Source organism: Pseudophryne corroboree, chromosome 6, assembly GCF_028390025.1.
Source record: "Pseudophryne corroboree isolate aPseCor3 chromosome 6, aPseCor3.hap2, whole genome shotgun sequence".
Lineage (NCBI taxonomy): Eukaryota > Metazoa > Chordata > Amphibia > Anura > Myobatrachidae > Pseudophryne > Pseudophryne corroboree.
This window is the reverse complement of record NC_086449.1, coordinates 125,732,281-125,753,560: the sequence shown is the minus strand read 5'-3', so window position 1 is coordinate 125,753,560 and position 21,280 is coordinate 125,732,281. Positions and strand designations below refer to the sequence as shown.

Here is a 21,280-nt window from a genome sequence, read left to right as displayed (position 1 = left end):
ATAAGTATGAGCTGCATATTATAATGAGAGAGGGAGAGAAAGCAGTGGGGTTTTTTTGTCGCCTCCCCCCCCCCTCCAAATTTGGTATGTGATCCATTAATTATAATGGATTTATGAACAGTTATTGCTATAACCTATTGCTGCACTTTAATCCAATGGGTATATTTGAAGCAAGTGATGAATAAAATAACTTTGCTTTTTCTGTTGCTGATTTATTCAATTATTCCAGGACAGAGCAGGCTTGTGGAAAGGTGTTAGAATCCAGTTCCTATTATCTAGGTGTGAAAGGTCTGTGGGAGAGGCATTTGAAGTAGATTTCTTGTGGGGGTAGTGATAGCGTGTCCTGGGGAATGGATACTGCAATTTGAAATGAACAGTGAGCCTTCAGCAATTCAGAGCCTGAATATACTGATATTAGTTGATTAATGCAAGAAGTCCCTTATTTGTTGCTCAGAGAACAGAGGTGGATGATGTCTAAGTGAGGGCTGGGTGGAGCCAAAGATAGGTTGTAGTCCACAGTACCTTGTCTGGGATATCCAATGCGGAGTACAGTAGATGCCTAACTGAAGGACTTCAGTGGAGGGATGCAAAGGATTCAATCCACTGTGTATCTCAGCGCAGGAATGCAATCCGTTGGTTTTGATGAGATGTCCGCGTAGAGTAGTACAAGTTAAAGGTAAGTCCTTGGATTTTATGAAGATTCATAGGTCAGTTGTGGTGAATTTAGGCTGTTTTATGGAGATGATCAGGAGCATGCACAAGATGAGGCAGCCATTTTAGGCGCCAGCAGCAGTATATGCTTTGAGTTGTAAAAGGTATACCTGCCCACGAACATGGTTTCCACACTAGCAATAGGCATAAGAGATTAAACACCACCATTCCACTCAGCAATGCAGCGGTTTTCATATGAAAAAAAAGTATCTATTTGACAAACAGCAAGACACACTTTATCTTCTATATAAAAATAGAAAATAACATTTCTTTGCTGTACAATTTACTCTAAAAGAAAAAAAAAGTTTTTTTTTTCCCTGAAGGGGGTTACCTGTACTAAATTCTGACTTTTCTATACTAAAATCAAAATTTTTTTTGTGTAATATTTTTCCACCAATTTTGGAGGTGTGGGCAAAAACAGTTGAAAATATATTTTTTAATATATAACGCAGTGTGGAGGTTTTAAAAATTGTTGCGCCAGGTTTAAAAGCAAAGCTTGATCCCGTAATGAATGCCCCCCTAAGTGCGCAGGAGCAGAGAGCTTAAATGAATACACCTTTTAATAGCTGTGCACTACCCCAGACCATTCTCATGCATTGTTGTATGTAAGAGACAATAGAGCATGTGTCAGGTGTGTAAGAGACCTCACATGATGTCAGGAAGGCACACACTGTGCCTTTGTGCAGGCTCCTGCAGACTAACACTAAAGTATCTACATCACAGTCCTGTTTGCTTTATTAAATAACTACAGCAGTAGCTGTGCTCAAGCATTCCAGGTTCCTGTGTACACGTGTTGGGGTTTCTTGCATAACGGCATGGAGATACAGGTGTCTAAAAGACTCTGCTACATCTCTTGGACATAGTTGGCCCACATACCATACCTGACCCTCCCTAACCCTTTCTCACCTACAGTGGCCCTAAGTTCTCTGAGAATATTGTTGCTGTATTATAGATACTTGGTATAATTATTATTGTTTATATGGCACCACAAGGGTTCTGCAGCGCCTAACGCAGTACATAGATGAACAAAACAAGAAAACCATTATTTACAGTACAAGATAATGTAGGACAAGTGCATGGTATGTAAACATTTCTGCATCAGCAGACATGCCACTGAAATAACTATCATGGTGGCAGAAACCGAGAGGGTTAGGTGCTGTTGGAGGGTGTATGGAGTAGAGGAGACGAGGGCCCTGCTCATGAGAATTTACATTCTAAAGGATGTGGACTGTACTGGTCTCCTACCTGTACCCTTGCAGTAATCAGTGGCAAACGCAGGATTTTTATGGGGGGGTTTCCATAGATGTATGTCACTGCATGGAGATTTATGTAATACAGGAATGAAGAGACAACACTCAGAGTCTCTTAATCACTTGATAATAGTGTATTAGGGATGTAGTTATGTAACCGGCGGTCAGGATCGGTCACATTTCCTCCCCCTACATCCCACACCCTCACAATCCCGACGGTCAGCATGCCTACCAACAGGGACTACTCCCACAATTCCCACTCATGGGTGTCCACGACGGCCGGTCACGCAATACACACCCATGTATTAGATACACATATAAGACGCAGTAATATGTATGTCTAATACACTATTATCAAGTGATTTAGAGACTGAGTGACGCCTCTTCATTCCTGTATTGTTGATACCTCTGGAGGGCTATATATATATATATATATATATATATATATATATATATATATATATATATATATATACATATATACATATATATATATATACACTGCAAAGATGTTTCACGTATAACTGAGTGATGAACCATATGCAACACACACACACACTGTATATGTGTGTGTGTGTGTATATATATATATATATATATATATTACATTTGAACATATACATACATATGGCATACTTACAAACATACACACAGCAGACAGACATACACGCACCCCCCCTCCCCCTCATTAGCTCCCGGCCAGAACAATGAATTATAGACTACCTTCCCCAACCACTGAGTCTCCTCAATTTATCACACACACACACACACACACACACACACACACACACACACACACACACACACACACCTCTGCCTGCTGTAGAGAGGAGACAGGCAGTCACTGCCTCACTGTTTGATCCTTTTCCCCTTTGCCGCTACACCGCACCTCTTCCGGCTCCCTGATCACCCCCTGCACGAACTGCTGCCTCAGAGGAGTTGCGCTATGCTGCTGCAGTTCCCCGTACAGGCAGCCAGCGGATACCTAGTTAGTTTCTCAGTTAGGACGCTGCTGCCGGAGGCCCGGAGCTGCGTCACAGACACAGCCCGCCCAAGCTTCTAACTTATTAAGAGTACAGTAAATCTGTCTTCTCATCTGACGGATTGGCGTGCAGGGGGGGTTTCTGGGTACTCGAAAACCCCCCCTGCGTGCGCGTATGGTAATGTACACTACTGGTGAAATGCACTGGCTACACAGTGCTTCCTTTTTTCGATTATGTTTACATGGTTTACAAAATAATAAACAAATATGAAACCAATCTTTGTTAAGGTGCGTACACACGGTGCGATTCTGAACATGAACTTCCAAACTAGTCCATATCGACCCTGCCTGCACACACTAGCTTTTCTTGCGATGCCGATCCCGGTGGACTGCGCATCGGCATCGCAAGTGTATACACATGGTGCGATTTATGCTAACTTTTCTTACGATTTTGACTATATAGTCAAAATCGTAAGCACAGATCGCACCGTGTGTTCGCACCATTACTCCTGGCTCCTTATCGGTGTCCGTTGGAGAAAGTGTTTAAGTAGGTTAGAGGCTTTCTGCTCTGAACATTACTGCAAAACTCCTCTAAGGGATATTAGTGTTAATTCTAGCACCCTGCACCTAGTCATTGAGGAGGGCATATTTTAATACTAACATTTCATATATGATGTGTTGCTCCAGTAGCTGTAATGATGCATCATGTCTTCATTTTTGCCCTACAAAATTATAATATGCCCCTCTTACTGATTAGGTCAGGATGCTAGAATGAACACTAGCGTATCCAATTATCGGCACCATTTCCAACCGATTCTCAGTATCATGGGACCAACAACCTACAGTAGCCGAAGTTTTGCTCATGCCCCATAGAGGAGACTCTGATGTTGCTGTACTGTAATTACCAGTGGTGTGCATGTCGCACATCATTAGTAACTGAGATACCGCTGCTTCATTCTTCTGCTTCCTGCACAGTACTGCAAAAAGTTCTGTAGTTTTTGTGTTCAGCCAGGAAAATGTTCCTGTATGTAATGAGTGAATGCAGAGCATGTAACACTGAATGAGTTCCATTGTTGCAGCAGATCATATGTAGATAATGATTAGCTGGGAAATTCAAATTTTCAGAAGCAGCAATTACTTCTGGCCAGCACTACCCCTAATCTGGTTCCAGATAACTCAGTAACTGAATTTCAGCATTGAAGTTTCTACTCTGAATCAGGACAATGTTCTATTTACCAGAGGTACCCAAACTCAGTCCACAAGGCACCCTAACAGACCAGGCTTTCAGGATATAGCGTGGTGGAGCACAGATGAGGTAATCACCTGTGCTCAAGCATGGGTTGGTTATCCTTAAAACATGGAATGTTAAGGTTCCTTGATGATAGTTTGGGAATCACTGCTATATACTATATTTAAGTATACGCCGTGACTACCAGTAGGTTGTTGTGAAGTGAAGAAAGCTGAATAAGCGAAAATGCGTGTCTGTGTTTGCTTCGGTTCTGCTTATACATATTTATTATGATGTTTACTTTAAATGTGTGTGTTCGTGAGTGTTCAGAATCACTAGAGCCTTGTTATTAAGAGGGTCACACCCTAATACTGATACCTACAGTTTTTGGGTCCAGACCAAACCGTTCAGATATCTACTGTTAAATGACATATTCCATAAGAAACGGAGAGCTACATGCGGGGAGTTTGTCCTGTTATAGTGACAACACTGGGAATGTGTATAGGGTAAAAGGGAAACCTATTAGGTATAGTGGGCTTTAATATATGTGCACATATTAAGGATTTATAAATAAATCATGATCTGGTAGCAGAACATACTGCAAGATTGATACTTATTAATATCAATGGTCATATTTACATCCACATGTTAGAAGGATTAAAACATATATATGCCAATATAAACCATCATATGTTTAAATGTTTTAAATGGATCACCCTTAAGGGGACTACCTAATACTACACCTATATAGAATTTATATATATATATATATATATATATATATATATATATATATATATATATATATATATATATATATATATATATATACATACTACCAGTTTGTGCACCTTTGAAAAAGAAGCCGTATCATTAAAGGCTGAATAAGTGATTTAGGGGTATATGCAATTGCCGGCGAATCGTGGCAATTTTTCGGCCGTTTTTTAATTTGACACAATTCGACCGTCGAATTCCGGCAGGTGGGTGCCGGAATTTTACATATTCAATAAAAAACGGATTCGACAGTCCCGCTGTCGAAAAACGTCCGATTTGACGGATTTTGATTAGATTTTTAAAAATGTTAAAAAAAACGGTAAAAAACCTGAAAAAAATTGCGTGGGGTCCCCCCTCCTAAGCATAACCAGCCTCGGGCTCTTTGAGCCGGTCCTGGTTGCCAAAATACGGGCAAAAAAATTACAGGGGATCCCCCGTATTTTAACAACCAGCACCTGGTCCTGGTGCAAAAAATACGGGGGACAGAAAGAGTAGGGGACCCCGTATTTTTTGGACCAGCACCGGGCTTCACTAGCTGGACAGATAATGACACTTTTATACAGAGCCCTGCGGCCGTGGCATTAAATACCCAACTAGACACCCCTGGCCGGGGTACCCTGGAGGAGTGGGGACCCCTTCAATCAAGGGGTCCCCCCCCAGCCACCCAAGGGCCAGGGGTGAAGCCTGAGGCTGTCTCCCCCCCCCCCCCCCCCCCCATCCAAGGGCTGCGGATGGGGGGCTGATAGCCTTGAGTAAAATGAAAGAATATTGTTTTTTCCAGAAGAACTACAAGTCCCAGCAAGCCTCCCCGCAAGCTGGTACTTGGAGAACCACAAGTACCAGCATGCGGGTGGAAAAACGGGCCTGCTGGTACCTGTAGTTCTACTGGGGAAAAAATACCCAAATAAAAACAGGAGACACACACCGTGAAAGTAAAAGTTTATTTCATACATGCAGACACATACATACTTACCTATGTTGACAGTCCGACACTGGCCACGCCCCCCTCGTCACTGAAGAATCCGGGGTACCTGTAAAAAAAATTCTACTCGCCTAAATCCAGTGTCCGGATCTTTTTTAATAATCCTCGTACTTGGCAAACCGAACCAAACGGACTGAAAGGGGTCCCATGTTTACACATGGGACCCCTTTCCACAAATGCCGGGACCCCACGTGACTCCTGTCACAGAGGGTCCCTTCAGCCAATCAGCGAGCGCCACGTTGTGGCACTCTGCTGATTGGCTATGCGCGTCTGAGCTGTCAGACAGCGCATCGCAAAGCCTTACCATTATATTCAATGGTGGGAACTTTGCGGTCAGCGGTGAGGTCACTTAGCGGTCAGCGGCTGACCGCTAGTGACCTCACCGCTGACCGCAAAGTTCCCACCATTTAATATAATGGAGGAGCTTTGCGATGCGCTGTCTGCCAGCTCAGACGCACATAGGCAATCAGCAGAGTGTCACGACGTGGCGCTTGCTGATTGCCTGAAGGGACCCTCTGTGCCAGCAGTCACAGGGGGTGTCTGCATTCGGGGAAAGGGGTCCCATGTGTAAACATGGGACCCCTTTCAGTCCGGGTGTTCGTTTTTTTATTTTGACAAGTACGTGGATTATAAAAAAAAGATCCGGACTCTGGTTTTTGGTGAGTATAATTTTTTTTTTTGCAGGTACCCCGGATTCTTCACTGACGAGGGGGTCGTGGCCAGTGTCTGAGTGTAAACATAGGTAAGTATGTGTGTCGGCAGGTGTGAAATAAAGTTTTACTCTCACGGTGTGCGTGTCCTGTTTTTATTTGGGTATTTTTTTTCCAGTAGAACTACAGGTACCAGCGGGCCCGTTTTTCTCCCGCATGCTGGTACTTGTGATTCTTGCGGGGGAGGCTTGCTGGGACTTGTAGTACTACTGGAAAAAACAATATTCTTTCATTTTTCAAAAGGCTATCAGCCCCCCATCCGCAGCCCTTGGATGGGGGGGACAGCCTCGGGCTTCACCCCTGGCCCTTGGGTGGCTGGAGGGGGGGACCCCTTGATTGAAGGGGTCCCCACTCCTCCAGGGTACCCCGGCCAGGGGTGACTAGTTGCGTATATAATGCCACGGCCGCAGGGACCAGTATAAAAGTGTCCCCCGGCTGTGGCATTATCTACCCAGCTAGTGGAGCCCGATGCTGGTGTAAAAAATACGGGGTACCCCTACGCTTTTTGTCCCCCGTATTTTTTGCACCAGGCGCAGAGCCCGGTGCTGGTTTAAAAAATACGGGGGATCCCCTGTCATTTTCCCCCCCGGATTTTTAGAACCAGGACCGGCTCGAAGAGCCCGAGGCTGGTTATGCTTTGGAGGGGGGACCCCACGCATTTTTTTTTCTGATTTTTGCCCCATTCCATTTAAAAAAAAAAATATATATATATATTTTTAAAAATATATAAATAATACTTGTGCCTCCTAAATAGACAAACCATGTACCTAATCCCTTCTAATATAAATAGATATGCTATTACCAATAAAAAAACACACAAAAAAAACGTTTTTTTAAATTTTTTATTAGATTCCGCCACCAAAGTGTGGCGGATTGAAAATGACGAATTTACTGTCTAAAAGCACTGTTATCGAATTTACAATCTTCAATTGAATATACTTTTGTCGAATTGCCACATTTGTACCATTGCAGAAATGTCGAATTTCAAAAAGTCGAATTTGGAAAGTCCGTTTTTTTGACAAAGTACTGAATTGCATTGTCGAATTTTTTTTGGGGGCGAAAATGTCCCGTTTTTCGACATTTTCGGGAATTCGACCGCAATTACATATACCCCTTAAACTTGCATTACACAAGTGGTTCCCAAACTGGCTGCTGTGGCACCCTTGGCTGCCTCTGGGCACTTCCATGGGTGCCCTGGTGATCCAGGATGAATTCAGATTATTTATATTCAATGTAATAGGCAAAACCAGTGCTGGTGGCTGCCAGTCATAACATATGTGGGCAAGCAGAAGCGAATCCTGTCCTTTACCACGTAACTGAACCGAAGGATGACCTATAAACACATTTCACTTAATTTAATATTTCTTTTCTGAATCTCTGATTAAGAAATTTTAGGCCTAGGTGTGCCGTGAAAAAAATTCTTATACTCCATGGCGCCATGATTCAAAAAAGTTTGGGAACCACTGGATTATACCATTTATAACCATATGGGGATTTTCAATGGGATGCGTTTACGTGGTCACAATACCGACGCCGGGATCCCGGCATCTGAAAATCCTGCCGGTCGGCATGCCGACCAACAGGCACTATTCCCACTCCTGTGGTGAGCGCAGCTAGACACCGAGCCCACTGTGAGGCGAGTGCAGCGAGCCCGCAAGGAGCGTTGTTGCGCTCTCCCCCCTGCCGGCTATCCAACTGCCGGGATACCGCATAAAACTTCTCGCAACCCTATGGGCGTGCAAGCAGTTTAGTGAGAGATCGGGCTGCTGTAAAGTGTGACTCTTGCTGCGCTGATTTGGCCGAGCTAAAACATCTGCCGGCTATTGAATTCCCGCCATAGATTACATTTGTCAGTATTGACTGATAACTGCACAGCAGTTTTTAATTTTATACTTTATCCCACTTTTTTTTCGGTCATATGAATATTTAGGTTAGTTGAATCCTATATAAGGTACATTATTCACTTATTTGTTTAGTTCTGACGAAAATAATGAATTTTGAACTTTGGTTATGATCATTAAGTACTGCAATATTTTTTTTTACGTATTTATTTTAAGGTGTATCCAACTAAATTCAGTTAATTTTATCACTAAAAGGGACATGAGTGCACCTCACTTAAAATTACTCCTGTTTCTCATTTTCATTAATTGTGAAGTGAACCTGACAGAGAACACACTGATTGCAACCAATATGAATGGTTGTAGGTCACTTTGCCAAATTATACCACTTTCAGACTGAAGCCGGAGCTTGAACCCTGTTTTTTTCCTGCGTTTTTGAACACAGGCTAAACTGCAGCTTGGATTCGGGTTATTCCTGGGTCATACCCTTTCACACAGAACCCGTGTCAGCCCTGCAAAACAGTGCAGCACTCAGAAGTGGACTTCACAGGGAATGTAGTTGTGTGACCGGAGGTCAGGAGACCGCCAGTCACAATACCAACGCCAGGATCCCACCCCCTAACAATCCCTATAGTCGGCATGCCGATTAACAGGGACTATTCCCACTCGTGGGAGTCCATGACACCCATAGAGTGGGAATAGAACCTGTGGCACGCAGCGAGCCTGCAAGGGGCTTCGTTGCGCTCGTTCCCCCTCTGCAGCCGGGATCCCGGCGTTGGTATGGAGACCACCGGTCAAACATACCTAACCCCTTCACAGGATGAGGAGTCATGAGTTAGCTCTTCTCATCTGCCTATTGTCTCCATTTAAGCATGATCTGGGTCAAACAACCTGAGGCACACCCTTTCAAACAAGCAACCCGCGTCGGTCCTGGGAATAATCGACCCAGGTTGACCCTTTCACACAGAGAAAGAACCCGAGTTGGCACGGCTTGCCCCCAGCAAATTCATGGGTCTAAAAGGGGTTTTATTAAACCGGTATTAAACTGAAGCTTTAGTAGTATAAACTTTATGGAGCTATTATTGCCAGATTAAGTAATATTGCTCCAATATTTATGAAGTCAGCCGCCAACTAATCTGTTCCATTGTGGTGTGACTGTGACTTAAGATTCCATATTTACCAGCAGAGCTGACATCAGGCTCAGGTTCCATTTGCAATTCAGTTAAATAAGTTTACCACACAGAATACCCATAGAACCAACCTCCTTAGATTGCTAGGTTTCTCTTATTACCTATATGTTTGTACATTTTTGTCGACACTAGGAGATGTATATCTCTATAATGTAAAAGTTTTAGCATGAATAGGATGTCACAGAATATTAAAGCTGTCAAAAGCTGTTGCTGTTGATTTATTTTGTGGGGTCTTCCCACTAAAATCCAAACCACGCTTTGTATGCGCTGGAAGTACTCGGCAACCTTCTTTAACATACCATTGGCTAATATATGTGCAAACCTGATTCACCAGATGGCCACGATCCACATGCACATGTGTAATTGGACCCTATGTGATCCTCACATTTGTCTTGGCCACCAAGTACCAGGCTCTTTCCAAATTATCCACAGCCGGGCCAATAGAATAAACCCAACGCTTGGGCAGCTTTAGGTCTGTTTTCTATAGACGTTTGAAGACCGTAGATTTAATGCTACTTTCCATGTACATGTGGTCTTTGTGCAGCCAATGCTGATCTGCTGGCCTTTGTGTTACAGCTTATCGGACAGTGTCCGGAGTCAATGGGCCTCTGGTCATCTTGGACAATGTCAAGGTAATCCTCCTGTTTTGTCATATGTTATAACTTGAGAAATCTGAAACACATTGAAGCTGGTGGTTTTCATGCGCTGTATTCGTATATTAAATGCTAGTGTGACAGTGATGCTGCGGGTTTGACAAATGCATGTTATGAATACTTTCAGAAGTTTAGTTTGCAGATCATAACCTGTGAACTGCTAAAGCCAGTGGACAGGGCCACCTTGCTCAAATAGAATTGTTCTAATCCTATTACGTTACATACAAATGTCACCAACATTTGATTGGACTTTACGCATGGTCACTCCAGGTGTGGAAACTGAGTGTAGTTTCCTTTCAGATACTTCCATACTCTCTCAATGTAAGACTTTGGAAAGTGTTTCTAAATATAAAATACAATTGTATCTAGTGTTCAAAGGCATCTAGCAGATATGTGTAACATGCCTCGAGCTACGTAGGGAGTAATGCAGAATGATTCTGTATGTGCGCGTTGTGGTGAGAGAATTACCAGCAATGGTCTATGATGATCTGGGCCTAGAAGAGGCTCCAGCTGTGTCCTTCACGGCCTAACACAGGGTTTAATTTACTTTTACAAAGCAATGGAACCCATACATAGACAACATGTATCTTTAATTCAGGCCAGTCACTGAATTACTAAATGTATTTCTGTATGTTTCTAAGGAGCACTTACTTCACATCCACATTTATTTCCATAATGTCATTCATTTCTCTCCCTGGTTCTTTTCCATTCTCTCCTGTCTCCTGCACATCCAGTTGTCTTCTCTCACCTGTTTGTATGCCATGTTAGTTCCCCAGGTACTCGGAGATTGTGTACCTCACTCTGCCCGATGGTACAAAGAGAAGTGGGCAAGTCCTGGAGGTCAGCGGGTCAAAAGCAGTTGTACAGGTAACGCCTTCCTCCTTCAGAGTTACACCGTGTCTTGTCTCTCAGTTTAGACACCTTTATTAAACCGTATATATATCCAGCATTTAGAGTGGTGTGATACTCATACGTTATGTTGGAATCCATCTTTATGATTCGCATTACTAGCACTGCAGCGTATATATGCTGCCATGTCTTGTAATCTGCTTCGCTCGCAGTGATTGCTGCATCTTGTAGTTTCCCCAACAAGTGTCTGATTATTACTAGTCCTATGTTGTTCTAGGTTTAAAAAGTGGTTTTAGTGGTCTGGCTTATTTCCTTTCCCCATCTGTAACTCATGGTGTCTCCCTCTGCAGGTATTTGAGGGAACATCTGGAATAGATGCCAAAAAAACCTCCTGTGAATTTTCTGGGGATATTCTTCGGACCCCGGTATCTGAAGACATGCTGGGTATGTACATAGTTTGCATTTTGCTACACTGGAACCTAATGTACATTATTATTATTATTATTATTATTATTATACATAGTATATGTGCAAAATGTGATTTTCAAGTCTGCTGTCTGTTCTCTCAGGTCGTGTGTTTAACGGCTCAGGGAAGCCCATTGACCGAGGGCCTCATGTGCTGGCTGAGGATTATCTGGACATTATGGGTCAGTAAGGAACTCCAAAGCCTCACTGTGTCTTATATCCTCTCTGACCGTGTCTTAGGGGAACACTCACTTTACACTTTGCTTTGTTGGTTACATTGAGTATTGCATAGTAGAGCCCAGTCATTGTTGCATCATTTTGTTGGTTTCCATCTCTGTATTTTCTACATGAAGGAAATACTTTCAGGCCCTGATTTGTAATGTATTGTTCACCCTGCAGGGCAGCCCATTAATCCCCAGTGCAGAATCTATCCAGAGGAGATGATCCAGACTGGGATCTCTGCCATTGATGGAATGAACAGTATTGCTCGTGGACAGAAAATCCCCATCTTCTCAGCTGCAGGCCTCCCCCATAATGAGGTGAGCGGTGGGGTCTTCTCACTACCTTGTATTGTACACCAGCTACACTCTGCATCTCCTCCCTGCGCTCTCTGCCCTCAGGCTACACTCTGCATCTCCTCCCTGCACTCTCTGCCCTCAGGCTACACTCTGCATCTCCTCCCTGCGCTCTCTGCCCTCAGGCTACACTCTACATCTCCTCCCTGCGCTCTCTGCCCTCAGGCTACACTCTGCATCTCCTCCCTGCACTCATCTGCCCTCAGGCTACACTCTGCATCTCCTCCCTGCGCTCTCTGCCCTCAGGCTACACTCTGCATCTCCTCCCTGCGCTCTCTGCCCTCAGGCTACACTCTGCATCTCCTCCCTGCGCTCTCTGCCCTCAGGCTACACTCTGCATCTCCTCCCTGCGCTCTCTGCCCTCAGGCTACACTCTGCATCTCCTCCCTGCGCTCTCTGCCCTCAGGCTACACTCTGCATCTCCTCCCTGCACTCTCTGCCCTCAGGCTACACTCTGCATCTCCTCCCTGCGCTCTCTGCCCTCAGGCTACACTCTGCATCTCCTCCCTGCGCTCTCTGCCCTCAGGCTACACTCTGCATCTCCTCCCTGCACTCTCTGCCCTCAGGCTACACTCTGCATCTCCTCCCTGCACTCTCTGCCCTCAGGCTACACTCTGCATCTCCTCCCTGCACTCTCTGCCCTCAGGCTACACTCTGCATCTCCTCCCTGCACTCTCTGCCCTCAGGCTACACTCTGCATCTCCTCCCTGCGCTCTCTGCCCTCAGGCTACACTCTGCATCTCCTCCCTGCACTCTCTGCCCTCAGGCTACACTCTGCATCTCCTCCCTGCACACTCTGCCCTCAGGCTACACTCTGCATCTCCTCCCTGCGCTCTCTGCCCTCAGGCTACGCTCCTTTGTTGTTTTTGAACCTTTATCAACCACTCTAAACCTGTTTGTTTCACCCACGCTAACGGGTACATGTTTCAGCTTATGCTGTACATTACCCTTACAACCATTGCTTTGCGCTGCTAAAACACCACTCACCACACTTGGGTTAAAAAGAACCATAAAATGTACATAATCACATATATCTTCAAATGAGATGAATAATAGTAACAAGCTGATAATATCACTACATATATAAATTAAATAGCTGGATGAGTATGAAGATACAGTCTCTAATAGGAAGTCATGCCTTAATTGTCCAAATCCAGTTAGATAAATAAGAAAAAACAATGGCAACTGTGGAGACTGATAAGTTCCGTCTGTCTCACTACAGTAAAAGTGCACTCGCCCACTGGGCTGATCTGTAACTAACTAAAATCACTTTATGCAGCTCCTCTGTGTCAAATGATAAACTGCTGTTTGGGTTCCTGCGGCTGTACCCGGAGCTCAGGCACCCAGCAGTGCTGGTGAAGGTAAAGCTCTGTATTGGATCAACTGGCTCCAGTGCTCAGGTAGCCAGTGGCAGCAGTAGTAGACACAGGGGCAGATTTATTAAGCTCGGTGAAGTGATAAAGTGGAAGGTGATAAAGCACCGGCCAATCAGATCCTAAATGCCATGTCACAGGCTGGGTTTGAAAAATGACAGAAGCTGACTGGCCGGTGCTTTATCACCTTCCAATTTATCACTTCACTGAGCTTAATAAATCTGCCCCTGAGTGCTGCAGCGTGTCGGCGACGGTGATACTAAGGCAAGGACGCTGTTGTGTGCCGCTACTTACAGTTAAGGCTCACCAGACAAGGATGTTCCGGTGTCCTGGTCCCGCAAAACCTCACCACTTGTGGGGGAGAGCGTGAGTCCGTGGCAAGCAAGTCCATTGTTGGATAAGAGCACAGTAGAGATGTGCCATGGTGGTGCAGTAAGGTGGCAATACTCAGCAATGTTTAGAGAAAGTCCTTTCAACGTGTTTCTCTGTGCCAGGCAGCTTCTTCAAGGAATAGATATCTCATGTTGTATAGGTCTGGTTTAAATACCTCCAGCCCATCTTGTGTATCCCAAGCATGTTTAAATGGTTCACCTACTATAGCTACTCCCATATGCCTATACCAAGCTGGGTACACACCAATAGATAGATCAGCAGATATATCTACAGACGGAATGGGCAGTGTGCATACACAATGCCCGATTCGTTGTGACTGATATCACGAACTGGACGTGCACTTACGTGTGTCCGCCCAGTTGCACTGTCCAACAGTGCCGGCTTGTGCAGCGAGTGTGTGTGGGCGGTCAGCTCACTGCCCATACACAGAGCACGATGCACCAATATATCTGTAGATATATTGGTCGTCATCTCTGCTGCACAGCCGACATCATATGTCTGTGAATTAAGTCGTTCAGACATATCGCTGGTACACACTGGCCAATGGTTCAGCAATATATCGGATGTGTAATTGAACGGTTGATATATCAGTCAGTGTGTACCCAGCCTTAGCCTCTACCACATCTGACGGGAGGCTATTCCACTTAAACACTACCCTTTCTGTGGAGAATGTTTTCCTTAAATTTCCCCTGAACCTCCCTCCAGTCTCAGTGCATGTCCTCGTATTCTAATATTTCTCTTCCTTTGAAGAATGTTTCCCTCCGTGACCTTGTTAAAACCCTTGGTATATTTGAAAGTTTCTATCATGTCCCCTTTTCCCTTCTCTGCTGCAAACTATACATATTAAGATATTTTAGTCTTTCCGGGTAAGATTTGTGATGTAGGCCATTCACCATTTTAGTTGCCCTTCTTTGTATGTTCTCTAATGTATTTATAGCCTTCTGGAAATAATGGCCTCCAGAACTGGACACAGTATTCCAGATGAGGCCGTACCAATGACTTGTACAGAGGCATTATTACTTGGCTTTTCCTTCTACTGATTCCTCTCCCTCTGCAGCCAAGCATCTGACTTGCCTTTCTCATTGCTTTGTTACATACCTTCATTGGCTGTTATTAGATAAGTCGTTGCAGTGAGATAGCTAAGCGCACAACACCTGCTGTTTTAGGGGGATTTGTACACGTGTGTATTTTTACTGAATATCATAAGTGTGAAGGGTAATGACTGATAAATGTTCTCATGTTTATAACTGACTGGCTGTCCTATCAGATTGCAGCACAGATCTGTCGCCAGGCAGGCCTGGTAAAGAAATCAAAAGACGTTATGGATTACAGTGAGGATAACTTTGCCATTGTGTTTGCTGCCATGGGGGTGAGTATCTGATAAGAGAGCAAATAAAGTCTGTATTCCTGACTACATTCTTCTGTTTTCTATGTACTGCTCTCTTATTCCCCCAAGGTAAACATGGAGACAGCTCGGTTCTTCAAGTCTGATTTTGAAGAGAACGGGTCAATGGACAATGTGTGTCTCTTCCTTAACCTGGCAAATGACCCCACGTAAGTGCAGAACCTTCATTCTGTGAAATAGTTCTTACTTCTGCTGCAGGGTATACTCTGCTCCACAGGGAATGACATTGGGGTGTAGAGTAGGATCTTGATCCAAGGCACCAACAGGCTCAAAGCTTTGACATTCTTCCCAAGTTGCATAGCGCCGCTGCCTCTATAACCCCGCCTCTATGCACAGGAGCTCAGTTTTGTAGTTGGTGCCATGCAGTAAGCAGGCATACAACAGGTGGGCTGCTACAGCAGCCCAGTGAAGAGCTTTTTAAGTGAAGATAGAAGACTTCAAGGGCTGCAGCAGTGATAGATGTCAGTCTGACATCTCCTGCTGCAGCTCCATCATCTCCCGCGCCCTGGTTGCCGGGTACTTACAGCGGAGGCTCCGGTTTGCTCACCGTTAGTCACACACTCGCCGAAGTTCTCCAGGATCACGTGGCCGCACTCAGGGAGGAGGTAAGTGGGTCCCCTTGGCGGGTCCCGCTGAAATCGCGATCCGGCGCGGCTGGTTGGAGGTGGGCCGCGCGTGCAGGCGTGGACACTGTGATCGAGCAGGGACTCCACTAAACCACCAGGGCAAGGGCACAGGTCAGTTTTTACCTCATAAAAACCGTTTTTATTACAGCCCATAGTACCAGTGGTGAGGTCCAGCAAGGGGATAAGGCTTGGACCTGTAGCCCCTCCCCCAGCCCCAGGGCGCCATTTACAGTAATGTTCCCGCCCTGGAGCTGCATATATCTCTCTCTCTCTCTCTCACTCCCAGTCAGTGTTTGGGCACCATTACACAGAGCAGCACTGTTCCTGCGACTGTTTGGGCAAATCCTCCTTTGTAAAGCCGCCTGCATGTCAGCGCTGTGCATTTTACAAGACACTTAAGTATTCTACATGTCTATTGACAGTGTTAGTTAAGAAACAGTGCATTGGGTCAGGGTTATATAGTACAAGTACCCTGTGATATACATCCAGTATTTACTGTGCATTGATATATCTACTAATTATATAGCTATACTGAGTGTTACTTTGTATTGCTAGTCCAGTGCAGTTTTATTGCATGTCATAATTTCTGCATTGTACATTGTGACTATATGTGTGTGCATGTAGCTGCTGTGTGACCTCCATTTCGTGTCTCTCACTCAGATTGCTATCCCTATATTCTATGTGGTGGCCTTCAGTATGCCGAATGTCAGGATCCCGGCGCACAGTATACCGGTGCCGGAATCCCGTCACCTGGCATACCGACAGATATTCTCCCTCGTGGGGGTCCACGACCCCCCTGGAGGGAGAATAAATAGCGTAGCGCGCCACCGTGCCCGCAGCGTGGCGAGCGCAGCGAGCCCGCAAGGGGCTCATTTGCGATCACCACGCTGTCTGTATGCCGGCGGTCGGGCTCCCGGCGTCGGTATGCTGGTCGCCGGGAGCCCGGCCGCCGGCATGCCATACTACACCCATTCTATGACCTGAGGGGTCTCAGTGCATCAGGTTTATTATCTGATATAGGTGTCTCACAAGATATGCTCAATGTGTATTTCTCGGACGTCCTAGTGGATGCTGGGGACTCCGTAAGGACCATGGGGAATAGACGGCTCCGCAGGAGACTGGGCACATCTAAAGAAAGATTTAGGTCTATCTGGTGTGCACTGGCTCCTCCCCCTATGACGCTCCTCCAAGCCTCAGTTAGATTTCTGTGCCCGGCCGAGCTGGATGCACACTAGGGGCTCTCCTGAGCTCCTAGAAAGAAAGTATAGTTTAGGTTTTTTATTTTACAGTGAGACCTGCTGGCAACAGGCTCACTGCAGCGAGGGACTAAGGGGAGAAGAAGCGAACCTACCTAAGTGGTGGTAGCTTGGGCTTCTTAGGCTACTGGACACCATTAGCTCCAGAGGGATCGCACACAGGACCCGACCTCGTCGTCCGTTCCCGGAGCCGCGCCGCCGTCCCCCTTACAGAGCCAGAAGCAAGAAGGTACGGAAAATCGGCGGCTGAAGACTTCTGTCTTCTCCAAGGTAGCGCACAGCACTGCAGCTGTGCGCCATTGCTCCTCATGCACACCACACACTTCGGTCACTGATGGGTGCAGGGCGCTGGGGGGGGGGGGCGCGCCCTGAGCAGCAATATTAACACCTTGGCTGGCAAAACTGACACCATATATAGCCCCAGAGGCTATATAGGTGTAAATTACCCCTGCCAGAATAACACAAAAAGCGGGAGAAAGCCCGCCGAAAAAGGGGCGGAGCCATCTCCCTCAGCACACTGGCGCCATTTTCCCTCACAGCTCCGCTGGAAGGATCGCTCCCTGGCTCTCCCCTGCAGTCATGCACTAAAGAAAGGGTAAAAAAGAGAGGGGGGGGGGGCACAAATTTAGGCGCAGTATAATATATATATGCAGCTATAAGGGAAAACACTCTTTATAGGTGATATCCCTGTGGTATATAGCGCTCTGGTGTGTGCTGGCATACTCTCCCTCTGTCTCCCCAAAGGGCTTTGTGGGGTCCTGTCCTCTGTCAGAGCATTCCCTGTGTGTGTGCTGTGTCGGTACCGCTGTGTCGACATGTATGATGAGGAAAATGATGTGGAGGCAGAGCAAATGCCTGGAAATGTGTTGTCACCCCCTGAGGGGTCGACACCTGTGTGGATGGACTTATGGAAGGAATTACGTGACAGTGTCAGCTCTTTACATAAAAGGTTTGACGACATAGGACAGCCGGCTACTCAGCTTGTGACTGTTCCAGCGTCTCAAATGTCATCAGGGGCTTTAAAACGCCCGCTACCTCAGATGGCAGACACAGATGTCGACACGGATACCGACTCCAGTGTCGACGACGATGAGACTAGTGTACCCTCCAATAGGTCCACCCGTTACATGATTGAGGCAATGAAAAATGTATTACACATTTCTGACGTCCTAGTGGATGCTGGGAACTCCGTAAGGACCATGGGGAATAGACGGGCTCCGCAGGAGACTGGGCACTCTAAAAGAAAGATTAGGTACTATCTGGTGTGCACTGGCTCCTCCCTCTATGCCCCTCCTCCAGACCTCAGTTAGATTTCTGTGCCCGGCCGAGCTGGATGCACACTAGGGGCTCTCCTGAGCTCCTAGAAAGAAAGTATATGTTAGGTTTTTTATTTTACAGTGAGACCTGCTGGCAACAGGCTCACTGCAACGAGGGACTAAGAGGGAGAAGAAGCGAACCTACCTGCTTGCAGCTAGCTTGGGCTTCTTAGGCTACTGGACACCATTAGCTCCAGAGGGATCGACCGCAGGACCCGTCCTTGGTGTTCGTTCCCGGAGCCGCGCCGCCGTCCCCCTTACAGAGCCAGAAGCATGAAGATGGTCCGGAAAATCGGCGGCAGAAGACTTCAGTCTTCACCAAGGTAGCGCACAGCACTGCAGCTGTGCGCCATTGCTCCTCATACACACTTCACACTCAGGTCACTGAAGGTGCAGGGCGCTGGGGGGGGGGGGGGGGGGCGCGGCGCGGCGCCCTGAGCAGCAATAAAAACACCTTGGCTGGCAAAATAATCACAATATATAGCCCCAGAGGCTATATATGTGATGATTACCCCTGCCAGAATCCATAAAAAAGCGGGAGAAAAGTCCGCGAAAAAGGGACGGAGCTATCTCCCTCGGCACACTGGCGCCATTTTCTCTTCACAGTGTAGCTGGAAGACAGCTCCCCAGGCTCTCCCCTGTAGTTTTCAGGCTCAAAGGGTTAAAAAGAGAGGGGGGGCACTAAATTTAGGCGCAATATTGTTTATACAAGCAGCTATTGGGGAAAATTCACTCAGTGATAGTGTTTATCCCTACATTATATAGCGCTCTGGTGTGTGCTGGCATACTCTCTCTCTGTCTCCCCAAAGGGCTGTGTGGGGTCCTGTCCTCAGTCAGAGCATTCCCTGTGTGTGTGCGGTGTGTCGGTACGGCTGTGTCGACATGTTTAATGAGGAGGCTTATGTGGAGGCGGAGCAGATGCCGATAAATGGGATGTCGCCCCCTGTGGGCCGACACCAGAGTGGATGGATAGGTGAAAGGTATTAACCGACAGTGTCAACTCCTTACATAAAAGGCTGGATGACGTAACAGCTATGGGACAGCCGGCTTCTCAGCCCGCGCCTGCCCAGGCGTCTCAAAGGCCATCAGGGGCTCAAAAACGCCCGCTCCCTCAGATGGCAGACACAGATGTCGACGCGGAGTCTGACTCCAGTGTCGACGAGGTTGAGACATATACACAATCCACTAGGAACATCCGTTACATGATCCCGGCAATAAAAAATGTGTTACACATTTCTGACATTAACCTAAGTACCACTAAAAAAGGGTTTTATGTTTGGGGAGAAAAAGCAGGCAGTGTTTTGTTCCCCCATCAAATGAGTGAATGAAGTATGAAAAAGCGTGGGTTCCCCCGATAAGAAACTGGTAATTTCTAAAAAGTTACTGATGGCGTACCTTTTCCCGCCAGAGGATAAGTTACGCTGGGAGATATCCCCTAGGGTGGATAAAGCGCTCACACGTTTGTCACAAAAGGTGGCACTGCCGTCTTAGGATACGGCCACTTTGAAGGTACCTGCTGATAAAAAGCAGGAGGCTATCCTGAAGTCTGTATTTACACACTCAGGTACTAGACTGAGACCTGCAGATAGTGCTGCTGCAGCGTGGTCTGTAACCCTGTCAAACAGGGATACTATTTTGCGAACATAAGACGTCGTCTTATATATGAGGGATGCACAGAGGGATATTTTGCCGGCTGGCATCCTAAATTAATGCAATGTCCATTCTGTCAGGAGGGTATTAGAGACCCGACACTGGACAGGTGATGCTGACTTTAAAAGGCACATAGAGCCTTATAAGGGTGAGGAATTGTTTGGGGATGGTCTCTGGGACCTCGTATCCACAGCAACAGCTGGGAAGAAAAATTTTTACCTCAGGTTTCCTCACAGCCTAAGAAAGCACTGTATTATCAGGTACAGTCCTTTCGGCTTCAGAAAAGCAAGCGGGTCAAAGGCGCTTCTTTTCTGCACAGAGACGAGGGAAGAGGGAAAAAGCTGCACCAGTCAGCCAGTTCCCAGAATCAAAATTCTTCCCCCGCTTCCTCTGAGTCCACCGCATGACGCGGGGGCTCCACAGGCGTAGCCAGGTACGGTGGGGGGCCGCCTCAAAAATTTCAGCGATCAGTGGGCTCGCTCACAGGTGGATCCCTGGATCCTTCAAGTAGTATCTCAGGGGTACAGGCTGGAATTCGAGGCGTCTCCCCCCATGCCGTTTCCTCAAATCTGCCTTGCCGACAACTCCCTCAGGCAGGGAGGCTGTGCTAGAGGCAATTCACAAGCTGTATTCCCAGCAGGTGATAGTCAAGGTGCCCTTACTTCAACAAGGACGGGGTTACTATTCCACACTGTTTGTGGTACCGAAACCGGACGGTTCGGTGAGACCCATTTTAAATTTGAAGTCCTTGAACACATACATAAAAAAATTCAAGTTCAAGATGGAATCGCTCAGGGTGGTTATTGCAAGCCTGGAGGAGGGGGATTACATGGTATCCCTGGACATCAAGGATGCTTACCTACATGTCCCCATTTACCATCCTCACCAGGAGTACCTCAGATTTGTGGTACAGGATTGCCATTACCAATTCCAAACACTGCCGTTTGGACTGTCCACGGCACCGAGGGTCTTTACCAAGGTAATGGCAGAAATGATACTCCTTCGAAAAAAGGGAGTTTTTTTAATTATCCCGTACTTGGACGATCTCCTTATA

The 21,280-nt window shown here is 46.3% G+C and overlaps 1 protein-coding gene across 1 annotated transcript in view; it reads left to right on the top strand.

Moving 5' to 3' along the window:
* Window positions 1-21,280, top strand: part of ATP6V1B2 (ATPase H+ transporting V1 subunit B2) — a 141,986-nt gene that overhangs the window by 42,898 nt on the left and 77,808 nt on the right. The window contains exons 2-8 of the mRNA XM_063931832.1: window positions 10,242-10,297; window positions 11,087-11,185; window positions 11,518-11,611; window positions 11,737-11,814; window positions 12,032-12,171; window positions 15,241-15,342; window positions 15,430-15,527. Coding sequence (XP_063787902.1) covers window positions 10,242-10,297; window positions 11,087-11,185; window positions 11,518-11,611; window positions 11,737-11,814; window positions 12,032-12,171; window positions 15,241-15,342; window positions 15,430-15,527 — 667 coding nt within the window. The remainder of the gene's footprint in view (window positions 1-10,241; window positions 10,298-11,086; window positions 11,186-11,517; window positions 11,612-11,736; window positions 11,815-12,031; window positions 12,172-15,240; window positions 15,343-15,429; window positions 15,528-21,280) is intronic.